This window comes from Aythya marila, assembly GCF_965140915.1.
Source record: "Aythya marila genome assembly, chromosome: 3".
NCBI lineage: Eukaryota > Metazoa > Chordata > Aves > Anseriformes > Anatidae > Aythya > Aythya marila.
In genome coordinates, this window is record NC_139044.1 from 40,547,910 (window position 1) to 40,573,435 (window position 25,526).

Here is a 25,526-nt window from a genome sequence, read left to right on the forward strand (position 1 = left end):
AATAGGTCCCAGCAGGCTGCAACCAGACATTAGCAACCAGAGTATGTACTCTACTGAGAGTTCTCTGAAAGTTTATGGCCTGCTAGAAAAGAGAGGTATAAATACCTTGATGAAACAATGTGTTGTTGCTGAGAGGGAACCTGAGAAGCCTGCCTGATCTGCAAGCAAACAAGTGCATCTCCACTGACAGGCACTGTAAACCAGTGAACGTACCTGGCATGCAGGGAAACTGTTGGTAAAACATGCAAGATATGGCAATACAAGCTATCTGAAAGGTTGAAATCAGTGCTTACATGAAGTCAGAACAGGAAGACTCATGCAATTACACTTAAGCAATTTATTACTTTGTGAATCATATTCTCGGGGGAATATAGAAGGTTTTCAAATGAAAATAAGTCAGAAAATGAGTAGGAACTGCAAAACAGGAGGAAAAAAAAAGATCAAAGAGATCTTTGTAGATTAACTAAAAAATATCTACAGAGAAGAACAATTCAGGAGGCATGTTTATATCCTTCAGAAATTTGAAGAGTGACATAACTAAACCAAAATCCTGACCTACAAAAAACATTCCTCAAAATGAAAGAGTCAAGGATCACACAGTAGTTTCCTAGAAACGTGTGAGATGCCCTCATTACCTCTTACTGATTTTTACAAGAAAACTGGAGAAAATGTTAGAAGAAAAAATTATATATCACTATTCCTCATTACTTAGGCAGACTTTGAGGTAGCCCTGCAAGTCTACGCTGTAATTAAATGCTCTTTGGCTAGCAAGGCTATGCATAATAGGAAGTCTAATGAGTATACAGCTGCTTTTTCATTTATATATGCATGTGTATGTATACATACATACACATAATAGATAAATAGTGGATAAATAAAGTTAATCATTCATCTAAGTTCAATTATTTAAAAAAAAACATTAATATGATCTTGTCTTACAAACTATTAATGACTATTTTTCAATAATGCCAATGGGAGAGCAACAGGGACTGATGCATCAAAACCCGCATCTCAAAACCTGCAGCTCAGATCTACTTGTGTTTATCATCTGAATCTTCAACATTAAAGCAAATTACAAGCAAACAAAAAACCTCAAACATCTCCAACTAGCTTGGCCAAGCAGAACTCTCTAACAATATACAATAAACTACCATATCCAGAGTGCACTTATTAATCTGTCTTCACATTCTAGCTGCTTGACCATTGAAAGTATGCTTTTTAATACTACAAATAGCTTCTCTCCCACAAGCTTTCTGCTTTCAGGCCTGTGTCATTAAGAATCTAGATAGTAACAACAGTTACTATTTAATATTAAACTTGAATTATTGCAATGTAAACTAGTATTTTATGTAAAAATAAAAAAAAAAGTCTGACAAAAAGCAATACTGAACACTAATATGCTCAATAAAACTGAATCTAAATGATTCCTGCTTAAAAAAAATAAATCCTGACTTCTTCAGGAACCAATGATAAGAACTCCCAAGCACTTCAATGCAAATTTATTTTTCTGACAGTATCTAAGGCTTTTAATAACAAGCAATGTGCCTGCATGAGAGCCAGCAGCCCAATAATAATGAGATAGACTGGGTCTCTATTTGCCCTCAGTTGTTGAGCAACTTCAACAAGCATCTGACAGAAAACCCATGATAGCAAAACTGTTCTGAAGCAGCTACTAGATTTTGCACTCTCTGTGGACTGAACATACTGTCAGCAGGGTAAATATTTCCACTGTGGGCTTCATGATTGCCTCATTCTGGGAAGCTAGAACTATAGCACAGTTAAAACTAACAAAAGAAAAAAGCACTGGAAACTAATAAAGCACAATCTAAAAAGAAACAAACTTAGGAATGCAGTGAATGTTTTTCATTAGTACCCTTTTAAGTAAGCACCTGCTTGTTCCATCCATAACTTTATTGGATTTTTACAGAATTTTAATACCTCCTAGTATTGGATTTTATTGCAAAAAATTGTCCTGTTTTGGAAGGATAAACAAAGAAATGTTGAAAAATAAGCTAAAAAAAATAAACCCCAAAACCTCTCCAGCATATGTAAGGAAGTGTGTCTAATCCTTTGCTCATGGGATTGGCTTCACAAAAGCGTTCCTGCATTACATCTGCTTCAGCATAAGCCCAGATGCACAGAGCTCAGGACTAACCTTAATGTGGAGCAGGTGCAGCTCAACACCACGTGAGAGAGAGAGGCACCGAGGGAGCAAAATCGGGTGCTGCAACAGAAGGTATGTGACCAACACCAGTAACACGCATGGCCTCAGCATGGTGTTATGCAGAGGAAACTCTCAAGTGATTGCCCACGAGGCAGCTGCAGGCTGTGGTCCCCAAGGCTGTGGCTGCTGGCAGGAAGAGAGAAGTGCCCAGGTCTTCGTAATGTTCACTTGCAATACCTGCAGTACACACTCTGTGGGACTCCATGCTGCAGCAGATACAGACATAACTAATGCCCTTCATCCCTTGAAGCTCACCTAAGAATATTTCTCACTTGCTCCTCAAGCCTTTCACTTTCATAGCTAATGCTTCAACAGGAATCATATTGAACATACACAGATGTTCATGATACAGATAACAATACACCACTTGATGATGCCAGATAAATAAGATTCTGAGAACTAAGCGTGTAAAAATATATTCAGCTAAATTTTGTGGCATAGTACTGTAGTGATATATTTAAAAAAAAAAAAAAAAAAAAAGCAGAAAAAAAGCAAAAGTGATCCCAGGATGTTTATAGCTACACAGAATGGTCATCTTCCATCCCATTATTCCATGCAAGTATCTTCTGCTATGATAATTTGCTATTTCACCGTGTTTCTAAGAATGTTTTATGTTTGCATAAAGACACTGAAGTATTTTTTCTGTAGATTTGTTTTGAAGCCTGGCAGTTTGCACACCAGCAGCCCTCCCCAGAGACCCCTTCACACAACTGCTAGGAAGTGCATTGATACAATCATTAGTGCAGGAGGCGTGCGCTGGGGGCATATGCAGTGGTTCATGTACAGCCCAAGGGAATTGCTTTGTCTTAATTAACAGCGTGCTAGAGACTGCTCACCTTTTGAGGCAAAAGCTGACAAGCCACAAAGGAGTGTTAAAGCAGCTTTTCTTGCCTTTGGGTTGAAGAATGTGGAGGTCCTGCAGAAACAGCATCAGCAAAGGCTACCCTCCATCCTATCCTGCTCAAGACAACTCTGTCCAGCTGCAAGGGTTCTACCTTCAGAAATCATGTTAACTGTCTGGGCAACTCTTTCTGATCAGCTTGGTCAAACTGCAAATAGTAACTGGATATTGATATGAAAACTATCTAGTAGAAAACAGACTAAACCCACCTGCCCAGGATGCTGCACTGCAGAGAACTGGCTGGGTATTTCTAAGCTGATACTGGAGAAAGGTAGGGAAAAGCCCTCTGCAACTACACTAGCTTACAGGTGGTTACTTCTGTAGTAGTAAACAAAACAAAACCTAACACAAAACCCAACACAGGCACATAGAAAAAGCTGTCATAAAATACACACACACACACACAGAGCTGTCATAAAATACATTTGTTGGCCCATATTAAAAAAAAATAAAAAATTAAAAAAGCCTTTGTAGGTAGAATCCTCCTAATTGCAACTTTGCCAGTGTTAAAGGCAGAATGATCTGACACTACATGTTTTTAAAATGTTGGTAAATGCACTTTCTGTGACAAGAATTTCTCCCCATCTCCATTATACATGGGGCCACTCATCCACATCCTATTCCTCTTTCATACCAGCCAGGCTCAGAACAGACTAAGGCATGACACACGTGGAAAGGTACCCATTCATCATTTAGTGAAAGCTCACATCCTCTGCAGTAACATAATAGATAGCAGGGAAACATTGAGGCCAAAGAAGTTAGAGCCACCAGAAGGAGAGAACCAAAAGACAGCCCATTCTTGGTGGGACACACAGAATTGTACAAGCACATTGTAACGAAAGAATTAGTATTAAAGGCACTTTGGCTGTATGCAATTTGGTATTGTGCAAAGTTGTGTTTGGTAGAAAGGGTATTTTTAATTTAACAAATTTGATTAATTCTTGCAAAGCTCAATTGCAGCTGATCTGGATGCTGCTGATTAGCTTTCTTTTTACAGTAACCACTGCTGCATATATACTCTTCTATAGCTGGCATAAAGATCCTTGGCATAAAGCAACAGTTTGTTGCTCCTGAAGTTTACGCATCCCTTTTTACCCCCAATGTTTTCAAAGGATGCTTTTGATAAAAATCAATTTAGAATATTTTTAAATCTATAATTTCTCTGTAAATTAGAAACAAAGAGTTACGGGATCCAAGTTGTTTTTGCTCTCATTACAATTTATATGTTACCTTCCAAAAATTTGATTTTTTTTTTTTTGAAAGAAAATCTAAAGATCAAAAGTAATCAAATTGTGTATAACGTAATCTTGCTTACAGCACAGAATTTGGAGACTACAGACTTGTAAAGTAGCAGCAAAAAGTATGAGACAGGACCTCTGTGTATATATGTTGTACACAGCATGCATTTGGATAACATGCTTTAGTTTTCAATCTGCATGCTTCCATACAGTTTGCAGGACATAAAAGCAGTGTAGTTTTGTGACACAAGAAGTGGATTTCTTTTGTTGCCATGTTCCACCATGTTCAGGGAGACCACTCCTATTCTTGTCTGAACAAGCCAGCAGTAGCATGTAGGCACAGAATCGATTGGTGCAAAGACAAACACTTTAGGAGAGACTCATTTCTCATGTTAGGAAACTATATTAAAGACTTCGGTCTCTGTTCTTTTCTCATCAGTGTGTGTATGTTGTAATATTGGCAAGACAGAAAGCTGAGATAAAACAAATCTTTTAGTTGGCAGTTCTTAATATTCTGATATCTTAGGCAACAATGCAAGACTTCTAGAGCCTTATTTGAACACACATTCCTCTCTGAGGAAAGTATGCATGTACTAATTTATTTTAGACTACCCCAATAATCCACCCTATACATATGCACATTGTAATGTGTTTCAATATTAAGTTGAAATACAGACTTATAAGAAGTCTTAGGTTGGAAAAGACCTCCCAGATCATCTGGTCCAACCGTACCACTACCACCAATATTACTCACTAAGCAATGTATATTTCATTTAAATGCTCAGGTTTTTTTAGAGATCATGCACTGATGCTCTTTGATGGTGAAAAGCCAACTAAAAGAATCACAGGAGCGCTATATCAGAAAGCGACCAACGGGCATAGCTTAAATCTTACCTTGGCTGTTTTTTTCACGAGTTGACATTTTTGCTGGTTATGGGACAGAAATAAAATATCTTAAAACTATTTCTAAATTCTCACTCTAACCTGCTTGGATGAAGACTGGCATATGGTTTAAAACTTAGAAATTTTGCTTTCATAACCTCTCTCCATTTACGCATGTACACAAACAAAAATATAAGGGAAATAATCAAAAAAGCTTTTTTTTTTTTTTTTTTTTTTTAAACCCATCGAAGTAAAATAAATCCTTCTACCTCCCACCAAAATTTTCTGTCCTTTCTAAAGATCCAACCTGATGAGGCATTCTCCATAATTTCAAAGATCTTTATAAAAGTCTTGAAAAAGAGCTGGAAAGAGCAATTCTCGGAGTAGTTATTAATACAATTTTAGCTCTATATCCTCATTTCATAACCATCTTCCCAGTATATTTATTTACAGGAAATACTATTCAGTCAAAGACAAATCTTTTCATCTTCATCCAGTATTTAAAAATAAATATTTTTATTTACCTTGGCTGACGATGACATCTTTGTGCCTGGGGAAAAATTCAAAATAATATCGTTAGTCTGTGAAATAATTATGAAATCCATATAATCTAATTTTATATATTATTCAATTTTTCAATCTCAGGGTCTGTGTACAGTTTAACTGTACTATACAATGCTATATAACTAATCTTGATGAACATAGAACATTTTTACACCCACATTATTTTACTCAGGTCTCCGTATCTGTTAAGTCACTTAATGTCTTTGGCACTATGGCAGGGATTCCTAAGAACTACTGTGATAACAAAAACTAAAAAGCTTTTTAAAACAAATTATGGCAGCCATATTCCTTGCACGCAAAAAATTCCATTTTGAGAGTGCAAATGTGTAATAACCAAATGTTTTAAGCTGCCAAACACCCTCAGGACTGCATGCAAAGCATTTAACACCTGTCAAAATAAGCTGTCCACACACAACACCACAAAATTTTCTAGGAATTAACCCTGTTGGACATGTAGATTAAATATAAGCAAGTTGCAGTTTCATTTAAAATGGATCCATGCAGCATTACTGGATATATAGCACAAAGTCTTCTTAAGGAGTGCAGTTCACATGTCTCTTCTTGCCAGAATCAGGAATGAACTACTTACAAAAAGCCTCAGACCTTTTTTGTGAAGTGGGAAGAAATACTAATTTCCAGCATCAGAGCTACTTCTTATCAGAGTAACACTCCTTGATGGGAGAATGTATTGCATAAAAAAAAAACAAAAACCTTGAATCCATCTGAAATTCAGCAGAAAGGTATGAGTGGCATCCAGTATTTTTAGCTGGATGGAGGTCACATTTTTGTAACAGTGACAAAGGGTCATATGCATGCGGAAAGTCATCTCTGGCTATTGGTACAATCAACCTTCACCGTGCTGCCAAATGACAAATTAAAGCTGGATTCCCTATTTTGCCTGAAAAAAAAAAAACTGAATGATGGGCTGCCGTGGGAACCCTATTACTTCTTGTGGCTTTATCAGACTGATTTACAGCTCGGTGCTGGCTTGAAGACTGAGCTTGCTAAACAAAGTCCATATCCTGGGCTGGTAGCGCAAAGCATATGTAAAACATTTCTGTCCTGGGGCCCACAATAGGGGCTGAGTTAGTTCTACTCCCTTGCATGAGACTCTGGTAACTTTAGGCAGATTAGGCCAACTTTTCTTAATTGGGAACTCTAAATGCAATATATCAATATGCCTTTGCACAACACAACTGATTCTGTTGGAAATCAGGCATGCAGGATCTGACTAAGAAATTAGTATTAATGTGTGTTTTTGAACGCAAATTCTGTTTTTACTATAAATTTGAGCATAAGAACAAGGTACACAATACAGCATGCAATACCCAGTCTTCAATTCAATAGTCTACAATTGACAATGTTGGAAGCTTTATTTTTGCCCTATACTTCAAGATACAACAGCTTCAAATTGTGAACAGGTAACTTTCTCTGACAGTAATTAATCCTAACCTTTCCCCATCTACTCTTTTGTTAGATACCCTATTTGCTCTAAGTAGAGACTGGAGAACGGTGGCATTTAAAGTCCTTCAGAGAAAAAGTAGAATTGCAGGAAAATGAAATAAAGCACTTACTTTGACCTTGCTTGAACCAAAACACAAAATGGGAATAAAAGTAAAATTTATTTTTCATTATTAACAAATTTAAAGCATAACACACTGAAAGATATTTTATTAAGATAACAAAAATCAGGAAAAGAAACTTTGATAAAGTAGAAATCAAGACAGAGGGATTTTCATTCCTAAAAATTATCTAGAAGTGTCCTGCTTTAATTGAAATTGCCAAAGGGCTTTTAAATTCCAGCAGTGAAAAACAATTACAAAAGGAAAAACGTACTTGCAAAATATGCAACCCATAATCCCTCGCACACAGCACTTCACTGCACTGCAGAGCTCTTCAAGCTAGGCATAAAGCTTTTAGTAAATGTGCCGATATCCACACCCAAGATTAATTTATGATGTTTTTGTTCTTCCCATTCCTAGGGAAGAAGGAATGCACTTGCACCACTCTTGACTAAGTATGTGTTTGACTTATACGCAAGCTCAGGAGAGCACTACAAACACCATCATGGAAATTAATCCAAACGGCCTGAAGAGTTTTATTTGTCATAGTGGGAGGGGCTTTCAGGTAGTCCTGCCTTGGACCAGTTAATGATAATCTGAAGATTAACGAGCGGATGTATGAGAGCTGCAAGGACATCCAGCTGGAGAAGCTGGCTGCACTTTTGGGGCAAACTCAGAACTCAGAAGGATCTCAGCAAACAGGAGAGGGCTCAGCCTAAAAGCCAGCACAACAATTTTAAGAAAGTGATCACAATTTCAAAAGAAGTCAAAAAGGAAACCAAGCATGCAAATGTGAAACAGGAAGCCCAAGTGGCAACGAGCATTGAGGATAAAAATTGGGTCACAGCAGGGGTCAACAATGTGAAGTTAGAGCTAAATGCAAACTCTTGTCTGTGCTGACAGAAATGTGGAAGTAACTGCTCTGAGCTGTTCTTCCCTTGTGAGGCCCCTGCTGGAGACCACAAACTGAGAAAACCCACTGCTGAAGAAGAGCACAAGAGGGCTACAGAGCATCACCTATGTGGAAGGGCTGAGGAAATTGGACTTCCCTCTGTGGAGAAAAGATAATATAACAGCTAAAAAGTGACAAACTATAGCCACCAATCACTACGCTCACAAAAGGTCATTTTGATTTATAAATGTGATGGCTTATATCCAGGATGGATATCCAGGCACATTTTTTGTTGGGAGCAGCATCCCACTGCTCACCTGGGATACGTTGTGCAGAGCACAGCAGGGGAGGCCCTTGTCTCACCTCAGCACCCGTTGGCCTAGCACGTGGCCTAGCACCCTCCAGGCTCACTCCTCCAGAACTACATAACACCCTTCTCATTAATATTGTGGAGACACGGTGCTCTATGCCTCATCCATGAGCTTAATGAAACAGCCAAACATTGATTTCCTCAGCTCTACTGGGAAGTTTGGTGACATTTGGGTTCACTGAGACAGTAACCCAGGAAAGCAAGCATGTGCATAGTCACTGTGTCAAAATCAGCTCACTTGTACAAATTATTGACAACAGCTGTAAGGTGGGTCTAGAAAAACACTGCAACACTTTATTATTCAAATAGAATTAAACTCTTTTAGAAAGATAGAAGTAACAGAAGGAAAACCCTGGCACACTGAAGCTTAAGCTGAAAAGAAAATCCCTGCCTGTCATCTAGAAACTGCAAGCAGAGATCTGTTAAACAGTTCCTTTTGAGAGACCTTTCTGAAATCATAAATGTTTCTTTTACAATTACAAACTACTTTAGAAACACACACGTCAAATCCAGTAGATTAATTTCAAGGAGATATACCAACATTTTCAAATAATTTTAAAGCAGCAAAAGACTGGTTGGAAACTTCACAACAGTGGCATTAAGCCATAAATTATAATTCATAACACAATTTTGCTAACACAAACAAGCAATATTAAAACATATTTACACTCACACCCCACATTCACATTTTGTAATTAATTTAAGATTCCACAGGCATCTGGAGTACCACACTTACAGATTATGCAAGTGATTACTCATGGCGAAAACAAAGATGCAAGTGGTCTTTGCATATACTTATTTAAATTCACTGAAATTATGCAGTTTCAGAATATTTTGACTCTAAAGTTCACTCATTTTTATGCACCAAACTATACGTACTTGTCTGCATTCTTTGCCACTTTCGATATTAATTTAGATGTTGATGCTACTCTCAGCAGCTTGTTACGACTGTCATCCGAGCCCTCCCAAGCACTGTGAGGTTTTTCAGCAGTCAAGGATCTCTTTATGCTAGAAGAAAAAAATATATTTTAGAATGACAAGTTAATAAGATAACAATAACTGGAATGGGTACACAACCGACAAGCAGCAGTAGACAAAAGCAGAGCTAGGTCTTCCTTCAAGCTGAAGCATGAAACAGGAAAAAAAAGATTAGTCAAAAAGTTCTAATGGGATGAATGAAAACAATAGAGCAAGACAGTTGCGAAATGTTTTATCCATGCCTTTCCATTTTCACATGCTCTTACATAAAGGCTTGAACAAAAAATCTCTATACTTCATTACAAATGAAGCTAACAAATTACTAAAAGGGAAAAAAGAGGCTATAATGTATTAGCCTTAAAGAATAAGTTTAAAAAAAAAAATCACCTAGAAAAAAAAAGTAGATTTTTTTTTTTCACAGATTAACTGTTCATCAGCTTTAAAATACTAATTTCTGTGGTGGAACAGTTCTATCAGACTATGATTTATCTGCAAAAAATAAAAAATAAAGTCTTCTAAATCACATTTATTGCTTTAATCTTTTTGAAAAATGTCTGCAAACATCTTACATGAGTAAGGCAGGCTAGATTTAGTCCAATGTTATAGACAAATAAATCCATGAATTCTGATGTAGTTTTTCAGCAATCTCATTGTAGCCAATTTACACTAATGGTAACCTGAAAAGTTTTGCAGTCACTAGCTCATTAGTTTCATACCCATCTTAAATCAGGGTAAACATTCAAAAGTGATCAAGGCCATATTACTCAAACAACTGACTTAGTCTGCATCTGTCCTGCTAACAGCGTTACACTTCATCCCATCTGAAATGCTTTTTGCAGAAGTAAGTTCTGATATGCAGCCTCAGAACTGGCAAGCTCACCTCCACAACACCTCAAGAGGCTGGAAAAGGTCCTGTGACAAACACGTTAATCAAATCACATTAAACCATTAAGACACTACAAAAGCTTTTTTTTTTTTTTTTTTTTTTTCCCCAACACTGCAAAAGATTAGTATGCAAGACTTCAGACAAACACCTGTACAGTGAGATACTGGGCAGAAGAACAGGCCGCAAGTTCAGCTTCAGACAATGTAGAGTTTGTGCAAGACATGGAGACAGAGCCTTTATGAAGTGTTATAACATGCATCAGTCAAGTGGAAATTTAAATATTTATTAGAACTGTGAATTCAAGCAATGCAAGACAACAATCTTGTGAATTACAGGAAATTTCAGAGGAATAATTTTCATTTATTTAAGAGTTTGAGTCTCCTAAATGACAAACAGTAAAGGAAAGAATGTCATGCCTTCCTAAACAATAAGGTAACAATGAACCAAAAAAATAATAATAATTAAAAAAAAAAGACAAAGAAAAACAAACAAACAAAAAATCACCACCACCAAAAAAAATAAAAACAAACAATGCACCAAGTGATCTGGACAGTCTTTAAATCCAGAAATAATGACCCAAATCTTAAAATCCATTTAGAAAAAAAAAAAAATAATGCCCAATTTCCAGTAAAATGAGCGGAAACACAGAGGCAATCCTAAATAAGCTCCTACCTTCAGCCAAGTCAAGCAGTTCTATAATTTGGATGTCAAAATAGAAGTGTGAAGAATTAGAATAAAAGTGAAGTGTCCTGCAATCTAGCAGGAATTGAAAAGGGTGGAGGGCAAAAAGAAAAAGCAAACAAATAGGAAAAAAAATCCAAACTGCAGTCACATTACAGAATAATTTGAGAAGAAAAACATCCAAAAAGGTAGAGTTTCAGTAATACTAGCATTTAACAAACGCTGTTACAACACATAGCAAACAGCCATGTGCAAAATACACTCCACAATTCAGCCTCTTCAGACAAAACATTTGAAGTGTATTTTGAGAAAGATCAAGTCAGAATCATTGTTATATATTTTTGAATGACTGATTAGAGGTAAAGTAGCTTTACCATATAAGGATTTCAATCACTGAGAAAAATTTTATAATCTTAAAAATTTACTCAAATAAAAACTGCATTTTTAGATATTTGCTGTGTTGCAATGCATTCTGAATGCATCTTCTTTCACACAAAAAAATCAAACATTAACTTGATCATGAAATTAGAGCTATTTCACATGACTTGTTGTCAGATATGAACTCAGTATCATTTCAATCATTTTCTATCTCTGTGAAAACCTTTTAGCTGGAGCAGAACTCTTGCTTTCTTGAGTTTGCCTGTGTGTTTGGAGAGTCTGTGAGGAGGGCTGGGGAGAAGGTGATGCTTGAGTTTGTGGACTTTGATCATTAGAGTGAGATTCCTCTTTTTTTTCTTTCTGTCCTGGAGGTTTTTCCTTCTTTTTTTCTGTACCGCTGTAAAATAAAGTATAACATAGGGAGAAAAAAAAAAAAAAAAAAAAGAGAGAACAAGCAAATAAATTAAAAAGGTGGGATAAAATGTCCTCTATGAAAAGATGGGAGAAGCATGTCACAACATTATATATATGATCACTAAGAAAAAACTCTGTCTACTCACTCTGTTCAGATTAGCATTTTAAAGAAGATTTGGCTACCTTTTAAATAAGACTTACTTACAAGCTCCAAAAATAAAAAAGGCGATGGATGCACAGAAATTTGTTTACTTATTTTTACTGTGGAGATGTACTATGTTTATACTGATTTAAATACAACTTTCATTTCAGTACATCCTTCATGCTTGGGTGATGTTACAGCATTCAAAGCTGACAAAAGATGATGCAGCAGAATTCAAAGGAAATTATCCCCAAAAATTCATCACAATTTTGATCTGCAGTTGAATGAAATTAGACTATCTTGCTACATCTTTAACACCATCAGTACAAAAGAGCTAAGAATCTCTTTATTTTCTAAGAATCATCTTTATTTTCTTATCTTTATTAGGTTAACATTTCAAACAGCCTTAAATATATGTCATTCATTAAGGATCTAACCAAAGGTCCACTACATAAAGAGTACGTAAAAAATACTTGTATTAAACAGTGTACTTTGCAATATACCAAATCACACAAATCATAACAGGACCTGAAAGAGAAGAGAATTCTGTAGTACATGACATATTTTGTAAACGAATAAAAAAAAAAACACAACAAAAAAACCACTCTTCCAAGATAAATTTATCAATGAAACAAAACAAGGTACAAGCACCAGATAAAATAGGAAAAGAAGGATTTTTCTCTTAGGTTCAAAATAACCTGCAAAGTAAAGAAATAAAATGTATCTTTCTGAAGGGAAGTATTTAGATTTCTATTCCTTCACATCACTTCTCCCCCAACCCTTGTATAACCTTAATTGTTTTTCCATTTTTTTTTTTTTCCACAAAACACTATAAATGAAAAAAAGTCAATATTCAAAATAAATGAATGAAGATGGGACTTGATTTTAATTTAACACTCATCTACCACTGAGAGAAAACCCTCAACACTTCAATATTTCTAAATGCTTCCTAAGAAGCACTGAAGACCAGTTTAAATAAATTGCAGAAAAATAACATAAAACACCAACATTTAAGGACCATTTAGGTTTTCTTCAGTAAACCACATCAACTAGATAAACAATACAATACAATACATCAATGTCACACTTTCCTTTCAGAAAGATGAAAGCAAACCAGAGCATTCACAGTTGTGTAAGGCATATATGTGATCATGGAGAATAACGCTTGAAGAACTGTGGGGTTTTGATTAACAGATATAGCCAGAATTCCCTCATTCACTAGAAAGAGAAAAATAGAGGTTTTTTAATCGGAACACTTCACTCACAATGGTAGATACAAAAGGGCAAGAGGGCACTAAGCAATCTTTTTTTTTTTTTTTTTTTTTCCCCATTCTCTGGGAAGAAATGCATTATAGAGGAATAAATTCCATGAATGTCTTATTACTAAAGATGCTCTTTATTCCTTTTGTGAGAGATACACTTGCATTCATACTCATAAACGTAACATTTCTCACGACTTCCATCTACTAGGAAAGAGTTTTTTTTTTCCTTCCTTCTTTTATTTTTTCCCTCTATTTTACCTTTCTCTCTATTCAGGTATTTCAAAATAGTTTAATTAGAGGAAAAGTGATGAGGGAAACAAGAGGAGAGAGACCTCTCATATTTTCTGTGTTCTTACCCAAACTCATTCAGCTCATCTGATCCACCTCCTAGAAACTATAGGTTCACTGTGAGAATCTCTTCAATATCTTCACTGAACTTGTCAGCTATAGACTGCCAACTTCCATTTATCATTACTTTCCCTCCTTAGCTTTTCTGCATCTTTGAGTGCCACTGGACCACTGCTTGCTCTCAGCTGCAGCACAAGGTATATCTGGGGTTCCAATACAGTGTTTTTATTTGGCACCAGGAGGCAAGTAGGCTTTTTTTTTTTTTGGACTGCCATTTCAATTTGAAAGTAAAATATGTAGATATGTGGCAGTCTAGGTATTGAATATCCGTGTTCTGAATGTATTTGGTTTACTATCTCCTGTTAAAATATTCAGCTTAATCGTATTATGACTGCTATTACTGAGTGGCTCTCCCACTAAATCCTCTTGAACAACTAATACCTCTTGTGCAACAACTGAAACCAAATCAAAGACAGTACCTTTTCTTGTGGGTTTCTAAAGACTAGTTGTTCTGGGAAGCAGTTATTTAATGCATCCAAAAATTCTTTCCAAATCCCAACTTGGTGAGGCATTTCTTCAATCCACATGTGAGTATTTGAGATCTATTACTATCCTAATTTTCCAGACTCTACAATTTCACTTAGCCCAATGTTTCATCCCTTGGACCACAACACACTGGCAGCTACTGTGGAGGGTCATCGTTCTGAAATACAAAGACTATTCTTACCAGAAGCTGTTTTCAGACAAACGTTTAGTCCTAAAGAAAATTATCACAGGTCTCTGTGACAGAGTACAGTACAAAGTAAAAACATATTTCCAACTCTAGTGATACACAAGGTGTGCAACATTTTTTGTTGCGAAGTGTTTCGGCACCTCTATCACCCATCAGTTCCAGACTGTAGGGCTGAAATTTTCCAAACATACATGACTTCACCTCTGACAATGGGACATCATCTGTTTTTTTCACAGTGATGTTGCTGGGCTCTGTTTTTAGTGCTCCTGAAGTGACAGCTGAAATTTTAGCACACCTTTGTTGAAACAAGACACAATGCTGTTGTGCAGCTCTGAGCCATAAAATCATCTCCATAATCTTACAGTGTTCAGGTTGGTAGAACAAGGATTAAGCAGTCTAGGAAATGAAACTGTTTATTCATGGATGAAATCTCAGATATATCAAGTTTGCAGAGGCCAGAACCCCAGAAACATGCAATATTAAGACTGCACAAAACAAAGACACTAAACTTCAAGAAAACAACAGTTTGGACACAAGTAGTACTCCTGATACATGTGACTAGATGTATGGCTACCTATATTTAGAACATGCAAAGCTATAGACAGGCTTTGGGATTGTTTGGTAACTCAAGTGTAGTTCTACATAAACAGATGACCACTTTCACCTGCTGCACCAGTTGAACCCCCATCCTGAAAAAAAAGCGTAGACAAGTCAAGGTGAAGTGTCCCACAGTCATGTGATACCCTCCTTTATCCTCTCTCCTTTTCATCATGACAAAAAGAGTTAGAAACAGACATGTTTATCCTGACTTTATTTAGAATGTGGAACTATTGAAATTCAATTATGTTTCCTAACACAGACACTATTTAGTACTCAGCAGTTTTGCTGTTGCAAAAAAAAAAGAAAAAAATAATCACCAAAGCCCACATTTTCAGAGCCCAAGAACTGACATTTCCTTTCACCTTTCTTAAAATGGTATTTTTATAAAAGGGCAAACCTGTTTTCTTACAAATACCAGACACTTTTTTTTGGAAGACTATAGAAATACAGGAGAACAGCTGAGCAGATAACTGAAGATGGGGGCCTTAAACCTTTCCGAAACAACCCTTGAAGAAGGCATTCATGTATCTTTAGCTGCACTGGTAGTACAAAACCCTCCATCTGGAGGCTTTGGGGGCCCAGGAAGAGCTGCTCTCCGCACATTGAGGTTTACCTATTTTGACCCATCCAGGTCTCCTTCTAAAGACCTTAACTCAGATGAAAGGGTTGCCAGCCACTCCACTCTGTTCCTCTTATGTACTCAAGTGTGCATCAGCCAATGAATCAGGAAGGCGATTCAGCACAAACGCAAACTGAACACTGCAGAAGCTGGACTGGCTCTCATCAATGTGCTAAGAGCCACATGGGTAAGATTAATGGAAAAGTGCTAACTAACAAATACCTTCCTGCAGGAATGTATTTTGTCCTGGTGCCTGTTGTGCTAGTAGATAGAGACACACAGTGATCAGTTTCTAATTTATTGTAAAAAAATAAACATAAGTATTCAACAAGAAGATATACAATGCTACATGAGGGAGAGGAGTGAATAACAGGGTATTACCCTTCCTTTTCAAATTCCAAAGGGAACTAAAGCTTTTCCTGTTTTGTTCTTAACACAGTTTATATTTGCATGCAGCGTTTTTATTCCCTGAAATATATCATTTCCCTGTCTTGTTGTATAGCAAAGTATTTACATCCATACTAGAAGATAGAACAGCTACTGGAGTTACCAGAGTACACAACAGAGGCCAAGAAGTTGTTCACATAATTTACACAATTATACATTAAGAGCATTCCCTGTCCTGTGGCTATACCTGGCAGTCTGTTCTTCCCAACAAATACATATAATTGCAAACTATTGATTAAATAAGCTATGTGATCACTATTTAACAGACCCACAGAAGGAGTAGTTATAGAAACTACAGAAGTAGTTACTTCGGTTGCTCTATGCAACTAAAACCATTACAGGGAGGGGAAAAATGTTATTGTTTTGTGCATAGCAAACTTAAATTGCAAATATTTAATCAGTGTTATTTTTATACATTTGAGATCTCATACATACATACTTTACAAAGACTAAGACATATTCTAGGTTAAGATTTTAAATTTTAAAAAGTAAACATATCTTAAAACTCACTATTGTTTCACAACTATTTTGCTATTGCCTGCTATTTACACTCAAGACAATGAAGTCGGTTTTGTTTTTTAATTTCCTTGGGGAGGAAAAAAAAAGATTCAGATGAATACCAGAAGGAAAAAAAATTCCAGTCATATTGGAAATACATTTGCCCCTTCTGTCCTTTCGTGAGAATGCATTTGGACAGTATACACTAGAAACAGTCTTCATTTATGAATTCCTTTTAGAACCCTGATGTAAGCAGCCCAACAACATAGTATATTTCCAAAGCTAATTTTTGCCTCAGAGAGCTCTGCTGAGGGTTGTGCAGAGACAAAAACAAACTCTTTCTCTGTTTCTTTTTGTTGTTGTTTGTTTTTCCATTTTGCTTTTTAAAATATAATTTCAATCTTAATAACAGGTCGGTACCTTTTTGCAGCAGATGAAAGAGTTTCTTTTCTGGCAACAGATACAGAGGAACTGTGGCTTGTTTTTCTGCTTCCCGTACTCCCATTGGTTATACAGGACATTGAGATAGCTTCTCGGAGGCTTGGCTGACCTAGAAAAAAAAAAAAAGAAAAAGAGAAAAAAAAGAGCATAAGTGTTTACATCTGCAACTCAAAGATCCATCAGAAAAAAACACGAGCGATCAGAGGTGGACCTGGTATCCCACAGAAGCAAGCTGAAATGCTCAGGACTACCATCCAGTTGGTATCCAATGATGTACTTTCATGAAAGACTTAACATAACTAGAGAAGGGAGACCCAAGACCCTTAGAAAGGCAACAATACACTCTTACGGGAATTAGCCTCTCTACTGCCACACTGCCAGCAAATAGCTTACTTCAGTGACATGCCACATCTCTTTCCAGTTGTGATCCTTAGGAAGAATTACAGGTTATGGCTAGCCTTAGTAAATTGGTTAGCTTGGACAGCTGTAGTACAGCAGATCAGATTATTTCAACTCTTTTTCAAAACCATCACAGTTCACAAATAATACCACATGAGGTTTGTTGCTTTCAATTTTTTTTTTTCCCCACTGAAGTTCAAAGAAGTTGCAAACAGAAGCCCTCTCTGTACTGAGACTTATCAAGTTATCCCTTAAGGAATATCTCTTAAGTTAACCCCTAAGGGTTGTGATACTAAGAATTAAAAAGAAAATCAAAGGTGGTGGTGTTTTTTTTTTGTTGTTGTTTTATTTTTTTTGTTTGTTTGTTTTTGTTTTCTCATTTGTTTGTTTTTCAGCTGCCCTTTCCCATCTTAAAAAGATATCTACTTTTGAGCATATGAAATATGGTAAAATTATTTCCAATATAGCTTTCTCCACTGAGTATCTGCCCTCTCCAGTGAATGCTGCAGACTCCCTCCAGGGATGAATCAAGATTGTGTATGTGAAGAAGGCTGTTTGTCAGATGCCCACTTCACTCATTGCAGAAGTTTGAAAATATGCAGTGAATGTGGGAGGGGACTGCAAGAAAGAGGGGGGAGCGAAGGCTCTTCTATTTAAAGAGCTGAATGCTAGCCTGGCAATTGGCTCCTAGACCTTCCTGTGCCACAGGCTGTCAGTTAACTAAATAAAAGGCATTTTACCTAAACCTGACATTTCATTATTTTCCCCTAATTATCCCCCTTTCTCTCTTTTTTTTTTTTTTTTTTTTTTTTGGTGCCTGTCTTATTTTTAAGGTCATATACAGAAAAATGTTTTGTCCCCTCCTTCCCCCCTAGTTCTGAGCTTTCCCCTCTGAAGCATTACATGTACTGAAAAGAAATCTAGGCTACTCTCACATTAAGCATCCAAAGATCAGTGCTCACTTTTGACCCCATCTCTGTGTCACGTCTCCATTGCATAAACAGCAAATTGCTACTGCATCTCAGGGGCTCGTGATGTCCAGTCACTCAGACTTCAGCAACAAGCATGAAGTACACGACTGACAGGAAAATTACACGTCCGTGCTCATGGCAGGCTTGGAATAGTGAGAAATAGATAAGGCATGAGGCCGCACATTGAAGATAAAAGTGACTAGTAAAAAAATAGTCAGGGAGAATCAACTCTGTGCACTGAGGGCAAACTCATGAGGATGCATTATTAAAACCATACCAGCATTTGGTCAATTTGTCAAACTGCAGTTCTATCAAGCAGGCTGAGAGACAAATTAATTCTTATTTTAAACAAGCGCTTTACATGCAAGAAAGATCTGTCAAGGGAATATTAGATTTCAGAACTATTTGGATGAAGGCTGAAAAGGGTTGACATGCATCCTGCTTCAAACATACTGAGCAGCATGTGACCATCTGAAATTCATATCAGAAGTGCCAAAAGGAACATGTGGAATATCCAAGGCAGAAACGAGACTAAAGGAGATCCAAACAAAGTAAAGGCACGCTTAAGTGCAGAAACGCTGCAAAGATCATGGTTGTTTTTCCTAAATGCTGCACAAATCAGCTTTGCTTGATTCCTTCCAACCTGTACTTCTTAAAAATAACTTTATGGTAGACATATTTGCAATATAGAATTTAAAGGTTAACGTAATGTATAAAACCACAAAAACTCAGAGTTTTACCCCTTTCTGTAACTTTAATGCAAGAACAAAAGCATGCGAGCTTAAAAAGCACTTTTAGCATTAGAAGCCTATAAATTAACTTCTTTTCTTTTCAGTGACAAAGTAAATCGTTTTCTTTGTGGAGATGCATAATATCAAGGCCTATGATTCACTCTTGAACTGCATATGACCTTAACATCTCTGTCTGCTCATCGTAATAGATCAATGCCTCTCCAACCAGCACTAGGCACAGCTTTCCAGAAATGTGAATTGGGAGATATAATAATAGAAGCGATTCTCAGTACTGCTGGAAAAGCATTCAGTGAACAGTGTAAAGAACAGCAATACTTCCAACAAAGTACAGAAACTTTCTAAGACTGAAAAAAAAAAAAAAAAAGAGATAAAAGAAGCTCCTTTTTCTTAATCAATAAGCACACTGATATTTTGTTCAGAGAGTTTTTAGGATTTCCCCTCAAAGTAGAGAAAGTGCTGGTTTCATCTTGCATCCAATGACAAAACTGATCATGAGTAAAACTGCACATCATTGAATGCTCATGACAAGAATGTGCTCTACTCCATGCAATGATGAATGCAATAATTAGAAGGGGGAATTAGTCAATAAGGCAGCGAGGCAACTGTTACGTGTTACATGCTTTTTGAGAAGGGGATTTTGATGGTAGATCTGCAGAATACCTCATTATTTCAACAAGTGCATGCAAAATTAAGTTTGAGATAAAGATTCTTAAATGAAAATAAAAACAGTTTTTGTAAAATGACTAATGATTACCATAACGGAGATTTCCGCAATCATTAATTTATTGAAAAATGGAACAAAATATTTGCACACAGACCAACACTACAAAATGTGAGGAAAAAAAAAATGAACTGGCAGATTATTTTTTTCAAGTGTCGAAAATATATCAGCATCTCTTAGAACCAAGATAAAATCTTGGTCAGTCAGAGTTCAGTGTGCCACACAATGCACAATGAAACATAAAAATGAGCAAACAAAAAACATACACACACACACAAAAAATACTCAACACCCTCAAGAAATAAGCCCCCTTCCAGACTCTGTGTATTACATTGCAACATGGTATTCTAAAAATGACCATCAGAAAACCTATTTTTAAAAGGGAAAAAATATCAAGTAAATGTCTAATTGCTTGTCGACAAAATATGTTTAAATTTTTAAGCTGTGGTGGAGAAGGAGGAAGGGACACCTTAAGCACCAAGCAAGCCGCAGACAGCAGAGCATTAAAGGCTTGCTCCCCATGGGTTCAGACAGCACCAGGCTCTTTTCAGCCAGGATCAGAGCCCTGGGGAAGCTGCTCCAAGGCATACAGTCCTCCTCATGACTTTTAACCAGAGGATCTCTGCAGTCAAATCAGTTTGAAAATTAATAGCATCACAAGCTGTTTCTTCATGGCAAAGATAGCTTTTCTTTCAGCAAAGCAGTGAAAACCTGTGAAATAATGAAGCAGCTCGGGAGAACACAGATTCCGTGTCAATGAACAACTGAGTTGTCCCACCATTCAGATTGCATGTCTTTGCCAGTATCATGTTGTACGTCTCTTACTAGCATAAATAGTCTGAAATTTTCAGGCTGAACAGCACTCAGCTTTATCTGTTGGTTTAGAACAAAAGCCAGACATAAACTGAACATACAATGAAAGCCAGCGCGTGGTAACCAGGATTAAAGCCAAATTGTCAGAGATCAAAGTGGTAAAAATGTCTTTTATGGATAGTAGATTCATCTCTGTTCTGATAATTTTCACAAAATATTATCCCTTGAGTTCAAAGAAGCATTTCGTTAACATCTGTCAAGTACACAAGTGTGTGAAAGAAAGATAAGTAGGATTAGAAAACACAAACCACAACAAACAAGAATCTATTTCCAACCCTTTATCAGCCTCGATTAGCTAACTGGGGGAAAACTGAGGTACAGCTGTAAGAGGCAGTGGTAAGTTTTGAAAATACATGTCTCGTGAACTTTTTTTTCTAAACATACATATAACATACTAGAGCTGAAGTTAGTGATTCAGTTATCTTCTCCAAACCGCTTATAGTTTATTATCGCCTTTGGTAACAGGAACAATGAGTATCTGAGTATCTTTATATTTGCTGATCCTCACAGGCAAACTGCCTTCCTTCCAAAGAAATGCCAAACCTTTCACTTCTTAGGATAGTTGCAATTTCAACTAAGTGTAAATATGTTAAAATACTTTCTCTTTACACCTTTTTTGTTTTTACAAAACAAAACAAACAAACAAAAAAACCTCAATAATTCTTTCTAAGAAAAAAAAAAAGATTTTTTTCTAAGATTAAAACAACAACAACAATAAAGCCCTTCAACAAAAGCCCTTATGATATTTTATTTTCAGCAGAACTTGGAAAAGATGTCTAGATATCTCAAACAGATTACATTCAAAGGGGTTTCCTGTAAATAAGTCTGACATCTTGAAGAACAGAAACACAGTTTAGTACTCCTACCAAATAAATGTACAGTATTTGCTCAACCACTCTGTTAGTCATCAGACAACACACACAGGTGAGCCACAGAAAAACAGACCTAAATAGTTCTAAGTGCAGCAGAACATAAGGCTTTATCTGCACTTCCTTCCTAAAAGAAAACCATCAAAACCAAACTTGAAAGTATGACAAATCCTAAACTTCAAGATGTTATAAGACATTGTATCAAAGCAGCTGTAGTCACTTCTTTGTTTCTAAAGTTTCAAAGAATGTCAAGTCACTTGACTGATGGAAGACTGGCAAAGAAATGGCTTGGGAGCACTAAAGCTCCATTTGAGAAGAGTACTCTATTCTGAAGGGCTGGGAACAATTTCTTTGGTGTTGAGGTTTATTCAATTACTTTACTTACACTGTCAAATTCTGATTGAGACTTCTTAAGCAGCAAAAATGTTCTGTTCTTCTATCCCAGGAGAAAAAGCTACAGGTCAGGGTGAGATACCACTTCTCCAGTAAAGAATGATATGAATCAGGATAAAAAATAGATCAGCTGCCTTTACTAACTATGGCTTATACTTCATCTTGCTAATAACCCGATTTTAAAACATAATTAAGTTTTGACAAACTTTAGTATTCTTAAAACAATTACATCTACCTGAAAAAGCTTCAGACGTTTTTTTTTTTTTTTTAATTATCATTTTTAATTGAAACCCAATTTCATAAATCTCAGCTGAAAACTGAATATAAAAATTATCCCTCTTTTTCTATTATAAGGAAAAGTTTAATAGGGGCATGTTAATGTGAAACGGTTTGAGGACATATAGCTAATGCATAAGTAACTTCAGATGCAAGCAAATCTCTCTCAATAGTTAGGTTGATTACAATATTAAGATTATTTATTTATTTACAGATTTTGTATACATTTTTAGAGCTATTGACTGAAACTTTCAACACATGCATTTCTAAGTGTAACTGATCCTTCTAGACAAAAACTAATTTTTCTGGTGTTACATTCCCAAAAGTCCAGGAGAGTCATGCTGCTGCTCTGACGCTTGGCTCTTTGGGCAGGAATTTTATAAAACTACTACTGAGGGAAACTGAAAACTTCCTCGGTTTGAGAGAGCCAACAGCTTATTAAAACAGCACAGACCTTTTCCTCCTCTCTCCCTACCATCCTATTATTTTGCTACACTTTTCCAAAGGCACCATCTACTTCCTCAACCCATTCCAAGTGAGCTGTATCCAAGCAGAAGAAATAAAAATTTAACTATGGTATTCTGAAACAATTTGATACACTCTGGCAAACAGTGATGAAAAAGCTACTGAAGTGTTATAAACAACAAGGCAGATTTTATTCTGAAAAAGCTAACTGCATCATTTAGCTACTCCAAGATTGCAATTCTTAGCTTGAGAAGTATCATGGAGAATAGTAGAGCAGCACCTCAGGAGAATTTGTCCACACTCTTCCTAAAAAGCACACAAATGCATAAAAGCATGTCCAAAATTGTAAGAAGACTATGGAAAACGAATAAGGGTACTGATCACCACAACTGAAAAACACTCTTCTACAGTTGCTTTGAGAATTTTTATCAATGAACAGGATTATCAGGTAAGAGAAATTAAAAAAATAATAATAATTTGCTCTTCGCTTTTCTTTCCTCAACTTGGTTTAGCTAGCTAATGCCCTTCAGTTCATTAACACTCTCTAGATTCAAATTCTCTGAATAGCTGAAGAACATCAAGAATAGTAAGAAAAATTACAGAAGGCAGAAGGAAAAGAGAAGACAAGGAAAAAAAAGGGGGAAGTAGTAAAGAGAAAAAAAAAAAAAAAAATTAATGCAGAAAGAACAGATGGCACTAAAACCAGTACCTGGAAAACCCATTAAGACCTCAAGAGTGTCATTATTTGTTATGTGAGCATACAGCCTGCAGACTTCAATTGGACTATTCCCATGAGTAAAACGACACACGTATATGCTTGCCAAGTTAATCTTACTATCATGAATAAGAACCTATAACCTATCTCTGATGAACATTTTCTATCTACCGTTCCATTTTCAGTTTTAATGTTTAATAATTAGACAACATAAATATATACCCTGTTATTAAGAAAAATTATGCACATTGGAATGTTTTAAAAAGAAAAGTACTAATAAAAGCCTATGTTATGCTTTCATTAATGTATCTTACTGAACACCTTAAGTCAGTTTTTGTTAATAAAATAAAATGATTTCATGTTATTGAAATGAAACCATTTTTGAGATAAAGTAAAAAAATACAACTGAAGTGTTTTGTTTACATTACTGCAATGAGGTGGAATTTGATACAAGATACTACTTCAGAATTCTTCCTATTGAGATGTTGAACAGACATCATTTCACACCTGAGAAGGGAGCAGAAGAGTAAGGAAAACACTCCAGGTTACTATTAGAAAACCCCACTTAACAAAGAAAAAAGAATCTGCATTTCCAATATGCAGCTGCTACTGCAGATCCCCAAGATCTCTGCCATAAGTAAAACAAATGCCTCTTGGTCAGCCAGTCCACACTGTCACGGGAGGCCCCCTCTGCAAATTGCCATCCACTTCTTGAACTTCACTTTGTGACCTAAATTTTCACACAAGTTATTTGATATCAATTCTTGCCCAAGGAATAGGAAATATTTCCTATTTCAGGGGTTTAGCCTGTGACAAGTCACATCGTTACTTCCAAGTCCAGAAAAAGGACATGAAATCTGTTTCTCTGTGGGCAGAGATCAGCTGTAATTTCTGGTAGATGGACGCTTTCTCAGGGAAGAGCTCCTACCCCAGTAATATGTTGAGTCTGAGCTATTTTACTGGTGCCATTGTGCACCACAAACTTGTCTCCACACCCAGAGCCTGAGGAATGAATTCTCCCGTTACACACATTTTGACACCCTGAAAGATTTTAATAGGTTTACCAGGCACCAGCTGTGAGCCAATCTATCGTGCTGGCAGCCACAAGTACCAGACTGCTTTATGCTTTCCTTTTCTTCAGTGTCCAGGTAATCTTTGTTTTGGGAACTTTTTGTGAATGTTAACAGCATCAATCATGCATCAACAGCAGAGACATGTGGCAACAAGAGCACAGAGCTGCCAAAAGCAAAGAACTTCCCATAGAAATATTCCTTGCCAAGACGTCTATAAAGCAAAACAAAACGAGAAAAAAAAAAAAAAAAAACAAACAACAACAACAACACAAAACAGCAAAACCCCAAATGCTCCCACACACTACAACCCACCCTACCTAACCCCTTTCTTCCCCAAACCCTGTAGCTGCTGGGGACCTGTTCTCTAACCAGCCCCTTTCATGTTTCTAAGAATGTTCAACATGACCTGCAGTTCAGACCCGACTAATTTTGCCATTCCATAGTTATCCTTAGCTGAGAGCAGAGATGCAGAAGTAATATCAAGGCCTTTTTATTTTGAAAAGATGTTCTCTATTCAGAAGGGCTTTACATAGAGAAATACTGAAAACGAAGACACGCCACATCAGAACACAATCTGCTTTTTGTGTGCAATAGCAGGTGTGTCGATTCTGCTGCAATCCCTGCTAGAGGGGATTGCAATTTCCCTCTTACAGCGTCTCCACTTCATGTTCTACTAGGAGGCACTGAGGTGGCTTAAAAACCTCACGCTCTGGCTTATCTCATACAGTTTGCACATCACCTAGCACCATATAAAGAGGAGTTTGCTTGAGTCACAGCTAGACAGTCAAAATTGTAGGCAGTAATCTACTAATAGTCCACGGAGTATGTATAAATAAAAATCTACCAATGCCTGTCAAATTGTTTACCAAAGACTGGACTATATTCAAAATAAGCATGCAACAATAGTTACCTAGGAAAAAAGAAAAGCAAAGACTGCAAGAATAATACAAGGAATTCTA

At 36.6% G+C, this 25,526-nt stretch overlaps 1 protein-coding gene across 5 annotated transcripts in view; it reads right to left on the bottom strand.

Annotated features, from left to right (window-relative positions):
• EML4 (EMAP like 4) overlaps nucleotides 1-25,526 on the bottom strand; it is a 159,736-nt gene that overhangs the window by 45,987 nt on the left and 88,223 nt on the right. For 4 of the 5 annotated variants that reach the window (XM_082756779.1, XM_082756780.1, XM_082756777.1 and 1 more), the window contains exons 3-7: nucleotides 17,040-17,169; nucleotides 11,780-11,953; nucleotides 9,513-9,641; nucleotides 5,770-5,795; nucleotides 5,258-5,290 (exon numbers count right to left, since the gene is read on the bottom strand). In XM_082756779.1, coding sequence (XP_082612905.1) covers nucleotides 5,258-5,290; nucleotides 5,770-5,795; nucleotides 9,513-9,641; nucleotides 11,780-11,953; nucleotides 17,040-17,169 — 492 coding nt within the window. The remainder of the gene's footprint in view (nucleotides 1-5,257; nucleotides 5,291-5,769; nucleotides 5,796-9,512; nucleotides 9,642-11,779; nucleotides 11,954-17,039; nucleotides 17,170-25,526) is intronic. The other variant, XM_082756778.1, reaches the window with a different exon arrangement.